General features: G+C 43.2%; 1 protein-coding gene across 1 annotated transcript in view; it reads right to left on the reverse strand.

The window, feature by feature from the left end:
- PDGFB (platelet derived growth factor subunit B) overlaps positions 1 to 7702 on the reverse strand; it is a 37618-nt gene extending 29916 nt beyond the window's left edge. The window contains exon 1 of the mRNA XM_054988690.1: positions 6920 to 7702. Coding sequence (XP_054844665.1) covers positions 6920 to 7009 — 90 coding nt within the window. The 5' untranslated portion in view covers positions 7010 to 7702. The remainder of the gene's footprint in view (positions 1 to 6919) is intronic.
- Between the last annotated feature and the right edge of the window lie 299 nt (positions 7703 to 8001).

Below are 8001 nucleotides of genomic sequence, written 5' to 3' on the forward strand. Positions count from 1 at the left end.
AGTCTTAAAGGTGCTACTGGCCTTTTTACTCTTACACTGTAGTTGGTTTATTTATTTTTAGCTCATGGTCACTAAATTAACAAAAAATTTATAGTTAGTCTAAAAGCCAACATTAGATTTTCTTAATATTCTTACTAGCTTACTTACAGTTCACACTTTACTTTCTAAACCAAGTATCCAATATACAGTTTCCAAGAAAAAAAGTAGAGCGTGGGATTTCCCCAGTACTGTGATGTAGATTGATGAGTACAGGAAATAATGCAAGAGTCATTGTCTCCTGAACTCACACATCAGCTGATGGGAGAGACACACTTGGAGATAGCCACATTTGCACAGCTTTGCCATTTTTAGTTTCTTTTCTTAGCATATCCCCTGCAATCTAATTGCTCCAATACTTAGCTGTTCTCATTTATTCAATATGAAATTGGGTTCAAAAGGGCCAACCAATAGGGTTATGCAAAACCATTTACCTAGCCTCATCTCTCTCATCACTACTGGAACATTATTTTGCCCCTTTGCTACACATGTACACTCTGTCCTGTCCCCCCCCCCCACCTTAAATCACTGCAGCGCTAGAGATGTAGAAATTGCCTGCAGTATGTGGGAATCAAAAATAAGAGAAGAATGTAAAATATATTCAGTACAGATTGCTACGGGAAATGAAGAAGAATATGGATTAGACAAATACAGACTAGAGGGGCTGCACTGTTTGGAATCCTCAACAAACACTTTCCTCACACCTCCCTTGCACATAAAATACCTTTGGAAAACCTGTTAGGCTCATGGAGGAAAGTCAAAAGGGCAAGTAAAGTCCCCAAATCTTCATTCAGAACTACATTTCTTATTTTCTGGTCCTCTGAAATGACAAAGGGAATTGTTTCCCATCTGTAACTGATAAAGAGTCTCTCACATTGCTAATTCGAGAGTCCCACCACTGAGAAATAAATGAGTGGCTCACTACAGGCTGACAGAGAACAAGAGTAAAGGAACCAATGCTTTAGGGTCCAGATATCAGCAGCAGTCCCTTGATGGCACACTGAATGGAACCAGGGATTTCCTAGCAAGCAGGTGCCATCTTCACATAGGGGAGAAATGCCAGGTACATCCTGCCAGGAGTTGGAATTTCTGCAACCTAATCCCAGATGGAAGTGACAATGCAGCATGTGTGTGAGAGCACGTGCATGTACGTGCAGGGGGATGAGTACACCAGGAATGATTAGACCAAACGACACTGGGCACATTTCCTTCCAAGCACAGTTTACAGGAGCAGCCAAGGAAAGAAAACGTTTACTGCTTAAGGAAGAAATATAATTGGCCACATGTATACAAAAAACTACTAAGCAGCCCAACTGTTTCCCTTTATGACCCGGGTAACAATAGGACAGCTACCGGAAGGAAGGCTTTGCACACACCCACTCTCCTGCGGCTGCCCAGGGACTGACCAAACTGAGGAAGAGGGAAGAATTATGTCAGTTTTGGTGGGAGTTCTCAGGGAAGGGAATGTCCCAGATCCACCTCCTCCCTTGCCTGCCTTTTATCCATTGGTACCAAATTCCCACTAGATGAGAGAGGGTTTACTAGGATGGTGCTAAAATTCTTGTGCATACCTTAACTTCTCTGTAGTCTTGGTCCAAGCATACCCAATGGATTTCCCACAAGTTTGTGAAGCAAAAACTGAAAAACCTTCCCAAGCAACATTAAACACCTACGTACAGGTGTGAATAGCATTGTATAGATGGGAGAGGCTCTTTGGTTTTAATATCAAGGAGGTTTAGGAGCCACTTAGTACTCATCTAACTTACAGTGCCATTCTAAGCATAGTTACATCTTCGTAAGTCCATTGAAATCAGTGGGCTTAGAATGTAACCAACAGTGACCAAGCAATTAGAGCTATTCCTGAATTTTGCAGATTTTCCAGCCCAACTGATGTTATACTGGATGGTTAATTCTGTTAAACAGTTGTGGCCAGACACAGCAGTAGCCATACTAATCCCTTATGTACATAAGTCATAGAAACAATTGTGCATTACCCACATCAGAACAACCACCCAGAGATGATCTTGCTTTGTTCAAGTTGGTTTAAGTGACTGTCTATTTCTACTTTGATAAACCAGGTTATGAACCATATTTGCACCATTCATTTATGTATGTGGGTGAACATGCTCTTCCTTGAGCAGATATGTTCTTCACATTTATAGATGCTCATTTTAACTCAGGCATCTCATTTTCATTTAATGGTACAGATGCTCATCTTAATTTAGGTGAACTATCAAGTAGGTGTGTGCTGTATTATGTAAGCTTATAATGTCATTGCTATAATGGTAATTTCTCCCCTTCCCCTTGCTTCACAGCATGGCCCATTCTTTTGTTTGATAATGTAGGCAAACATTACTTGCTATATCATGTTTCAATGCCAACTGTATGCTCCTCAAGGCAGGGACTCTGCTTTTACTTGGCTGCAGCAACAGCTTAACATATTTCTAGGTGATTAACACTAGATACATAAATCTCGTGCAGGTATGAATGAATTTATATAGACAGTGGCACCATGGCTGAAGGGATAGTGTTTTGTAACAGTGTATGTCTTGCTATGTTGGGCAAAATTCTCTTTCCATGAACCAACCTAAGCAATTTTTACACAAAAACTCACCTCTGAATGACTAAGTAACATTTTTGTATTCACATGCAGATATCCAGGGCTTTTTTTCAGGGGGAAGGTGGGGGAACAGAGTTCTGGAACCTCTTGAAAATGGTCACATGGCTGGTGGCCCCGCCCCCTGATCTCCAGACAGAGCGGAGTTTAGACTGCCCTCTGCACCGCCAAGTGGCGCAGAGGGCAATCTAAACTCCCCTCTGTCTGGAGATCAGGGGGCAGGGCCACCAGCCATGTGACCATTTTCTCGGAGGGCAACCCACTGAGTTCCACCACCTCTTTTCCCGGAAAAAAAGCCTTGCAGATATCCAAATACAACTCATGCATTCCTTTTTCCAAGGAATCCTTATAACAAGACCATGTTTTTGGATAGAAAGTTGTGATTCATACACATGCAGCTTTCATAACTGACACTACATCTGTGTTTTGATCAATATGTGAGGATGAAGTGTGTAAAAAGCAGTCCTGAGTATAGCTGACACGCTTTGAGAAGATAAATGTATATAGAAAGCAATCTTAAATTTACTCAGATTCCTACTCAGGTCTATTCAAGGGGACTTACACCTAGGAAAGTGTTTTTAGGAACTCATCGATAGTGCTGTTGTTAACCAAACCAACTTTACCTGGGATAACACTATACTAGGCAAGTGTTTAGATTGCACAACTCTCTCTGGCAGACTGGAAAAGGAGCTAACGTTCTCATCTGAGGTCATTCAGCATAAATAACATTTTTATTATTGCACCAAAGACCCACTCACATTTATATAACATACTGTACCAGCTAACTCAACACTAAGGCTGGAGTGTTACCATTGCATCAAACTAGGGAATGCGTTCCAGTGCTGCTACTTCAGAGTCACTGCTAGATACACCAGTGCAGCTGACTGGGGACATTGTGTAAACTGGTGAAAATGTAATCATCAGTTTTATATACCAACCTTTCTCCTAAGAGCTCAGAGCAACATAAACAGGATTACGCCATTTTACTGTCTCACAACATCTGTCCACGTTACCCAGCAAACTTCATAGCTGCAAAGGAATCTGATCCCATGGCTCTTTAACACTCAATACTGCCCACCTCCCTGTTTTTGTAGGTGTGGGAAGGTTTTCACTCAACCAATGACCCTAAGGCCAGATTGCCCGCCAGAGCTTTCCCTATACTTGCATTTCCGTGAAGAGAAAAGTTCCACCTGCGCTGTTTCGAGCCATTCAGGCCCGGGACCTTTGCGCGGAGGAGAAGGCAGTAACTGAAATCACCATCCCGCCAGAGAGACCCAAACCCTCGCTCGAGTAACTAGACGTCCTCGAGATGAGGTCTGAGAAAGCGGCTCGAGAGGGGCGTGGTCCCGCTGCGAGGGTACCAAGGGAAAGCCTTTCCGTCCCGCACTAGGCGGGCTGCAGGGGAGGCGAAAGGGAGAGCCGGGCACGGTCTGGGGCGCCGCCCTCCTCCAAGTAGGTGAGCTACGGGCGGGCATTGCGAGGGGCGGGTGCGCGTCATGCCGCGCCAACCTCCTCTGGGCGGGCCTTGGAGAGGGGCAGGCGAGCGCCGGTCGCCTGCATTCGGACGCCGAGAACAAAAGAAAGATTCTTCCTGCAGGTTTGTAGGCACAGCAACCTGAGGCTGGCAGCCAGCAGGAGCCTTCTCCCCACAGAGTACCTCGCGCTTCATTTTTTTCTTTTTCGGGAAAAATGTCCCTGGAAAACCTCCAAACCAGACAACATGGAAGCAATACATGAGGCGGGGGGGGGGCACTCTGCACATGCTCCGAGCGAATCTCTGTGTCTCCTGCAGGGCGCCTGGTTGTCTGAAAACGTTTCCTCTCACCTGGTGAGCTTTGGCACAAACCGAGCACTGCTAGGAGCCTCTCTCTTGGCTTCCCCTTCTGCTTCCTATTTGAAAAGGGCGGGATTGAATCGCACACCGTTTGTTTATGATCTCCCGTACCATGCCCCGAGTTCTCTATAAATAACGTTATTACAGGATTATGGTTCCTCCTGCTCTTCTCCCTTTGGCTTTCTTGCTGCTGCCGCCAGCTCGTGGCAAGGAGGAGCCAAAGAAACCAACCCGACCTGATTCTCCAAGCCTTCCCTTGCAGCTATGCATTTCCAGGCAGCCTCCTGTGCTTCTCTGGCCTGGTTCTCCTTTTCAGAGATGCTCTTTTTATTCTGCGTATATTCACACACATAGGATTCCAAACAGCAATGGACACGTGTACAAGATCATGTACCTCTGTGTTTATTTACTTAGAACATTAAGTAGGTAAAAGTAGGTAGGTAAAAAGGTTCTTTAGTCAGAAATGCAGATTAGAATGCCTAGCACACAAACTTGCATGTGTTTGGGGTGACACTTGAACAGCTAAAATGGTCAAGGTGGTTATGTTTAGTTGTGTAGCCATGTTGGTTTGCAGTAGAACAGCAGGATTTTAGTCCAGTGGCACCTTGGAGACCAACAAGATTATCAGAGTAAGCTTTTGAGAGTCAGCTGAAGAAAGTGTCTGAAGAAGGGAGCTCTGACTTGAAATATTACACTCTGGTAATCTTATTGGTCTCTAAGGTGCCACTGGACTAAAGGTGGTTATGGCTTTAAGAGGCAGTCAGGTTGCATTAGATGAACCTGAGTAGGTAATCTCAAGCAGAGTTCTGTTAAAACTCCCTCTAACCCTTCTCTTGGTATACATCAGGACAGTGTGGGTTTGGTTCCCAGAGGGTATGTAGCACCTGTTTTGTTACAAGGTCAAATACCCAGTTGGTGTAAATCACGGTAGCCTCAATTGAAGTTCATTGGGAAAAACACATAGTCAGTGGAAATTGAATCATAAACCCTTGAAAGCTAATGGGCTGGAATTCCCATAAAGGAGCATTGTTCCTCATTACATAGTATAAATCAGAGTGACTTTTCTGAAAACAATGAACTTCTCAGAGTAAAATCAAATTAGATATTTCAGTAAATAGTATTAAAAATTGGTATCAGTCAGAAGTGCAAACTTCCCTACCGTCAAGATGAATATAGAGGTGGAAGGCACTGTCTTTAAAATCAAAAGAAAATAAGAGTTCTAGCCCTTTAAGAGCCCCTCCCCAGTCTCAGTCTCTGTAATCTTTCCTGGTCTTTCCTCCTAGGCATTTGTTTGGAACTGATACAGGATCCCTTCTGCAGCAGTTTCAACTTGGAACAGCTGGGAAACTATGGCCTCAGTTACTAACCCCTGGTTGGAATTCAGCTGCCAGCCAAAACTGTAATATTCAGCTCCTTTTAGCCTGACCTCCCTTCGTGGGAGAGAGAGTGTTCTAACCGCGCTTTTCCATTCAGACTGACTCCCCCGGGCATCATAATATATACTGCAGAGCCCTCCATTAACTACCACAGATTCTCCCACCCTCATTGCAGCAAGTAACTGGTCTGAATCCCAGGTAGGCTTGTTTGATTTCATCAAAGCCTTCTCAGTGATCCTCTGGGGCAATCCAATATGGTATTTGAATATGTTTTGTGAAAGAGGTTCCTTGCCATTTGGGACCCTTGTAAAAAAGCCCTAAGGTGTCAACTCATTAACCACCAAGATAGGGTGCATTGTGAAAAAGAGCGCCAACACAACATTGGAGGAGCTCCAAAATGTTAGAATAATAACAACTACTTATAGAAGGGTGTAATTTGTGTATGATCATATTGATGTTAGGAGCACAGGGGTGAATGAGATAATTGGAAGATCTGGTTTGTATAATTACGGTTCTACAATGCCTAACTATCAGGTAGAGAGTTAAAAGCATAAGCCTGCTTTTTGCACAAGTTGCCCCAGGAATTGAAACATGAAAAGGACTACATTTGCTCAGACTGGAGGGAAGTTTCAAGCCAGAACTGAATCATCTTTAAGAATGAACTTTTGTTTGGCTAGTAGTCCAATTAAAGGTGCATTCTTGTGCATGTTTACTGGGGAATAAGTCTTGAATTTATTGGGACTTCCAAGTAACTATGCATGGGATTATGCTGTAAAACTGCAATCCTCAGCATACTGGATAGGAAAGCATATTGGCTGGACTGAATGATTTACTTCTAAATGGGTTAGGATCCAGGTTTAAATGATAGTTTCATAAAATTAACCATTTACTTCTTAAAAATGAATAACGTAGTCCAGAGATGTATAAATCTTTTGCACATATATATTGCTGATGAGCGCCTACATAGATTATTTGCTGTATGTTTTTTACCCTGGGTCTGAGTTACACAGGTAGATTCCCCCCATCCTTGTTAAGGAAATACAGTTAATTACTCACCTTAGTGCTAATGAGTGGTAGGTACCAGAGAGACACGAAGAGCACTCCAAAATTCATGCCGACTCCAATCCCCAGAAGTTCCAGACACATTGAAGGAGAGTCTTTAAAAGAAATAGAATCCTTACACTTTAGGCACAGAGTAGAAGAGAGAAAGTCTCTGTCTTGAGCCTATGTTGTCTTTCATGCACAAGAGTTTCTGTGCTTTTTCATTTCTCCCCTCTAAACTCTTGTTCTTCTCCAAAAAAATATCATGCAGTCGTGACTGAAGTATTTGTTTTAGGGGAGGGAAATGACTACTGATTACTACTCTATCTCCTTGTTAAAGGAGGAAAACTGTCTGAAAAACAAAACAGGGAAACCTCCCCATTAAAAAACTTGCACATCTGAAATGCATATCTCAGCCACGCTACTGTATACTTCACTATGAGAAGTCTTTCAACATTTCCTTTGATTTGGCAGTCCACATGAAATCAGGTCTTCTTTAAAGGAGAAAAAAGTGCCTGCTGGCAAAAGCAAAAGTTGCAGTATTCCTCAGAAAATATTAAATAATCAAACAGTTAAAAATTGTCTGGGAAAACGGAAGTCTTCATGTCTTCTTTCTTGTTTAACTTCTTTAAAACACTTTTCCCACTTGGTTTTGAATCTTCAGCCAGATGCCTGTTTCAGGCTTCTTTTTAAGTAGCTTTGGTTGGGTGAAAGTTTGAGGCTGGACTTGGTATGTTTGCGGACAGGTGAGCAAATGGCTGGAGTGGAGCTTGCCTGTGTGCATTCAAGCTTTGCTCAGTCTCAGACTGGAACGGCTGCTGCTACTGCCACCGCTGGTCTGTTACAGCCAAAAAGAAAAGGTAAGCTCAAGTGGGAGGAGAGACAGCACCAGGGAGAGAGCCAGTTTGGGTCTTGATTTTTAGTTTGCAAGAAAATAAGGTGTCACCCTTTCAGTTGTTCCTTCTTTTAAAGGAGAGGAGAGAGAGGAGGGGGGTGGAGACAGAGGCTCGCAGTAACTCCTCTTGGCTGTAAATCAAAGAGAGGGGGGAAAATGAGCCACAATTCAGTACTCAACAGAATGTTTTTTAGAAAAACAA

This window comes from Eublepharis macularius, chromosome 9 (assembly GCF_028583425.1).
Source record: "Eublepharis macularius isolate TG4126 chromosome 9, MPM_Emac_v1.0, whole genome shotgun sequence".
Classification (NCBI taxonomy): Eukaryota; Metazoa; Chordata; class Lepidosauria; order Squamata; family Eublepharidae; genus Eublepharis; species Eublepharis macularius.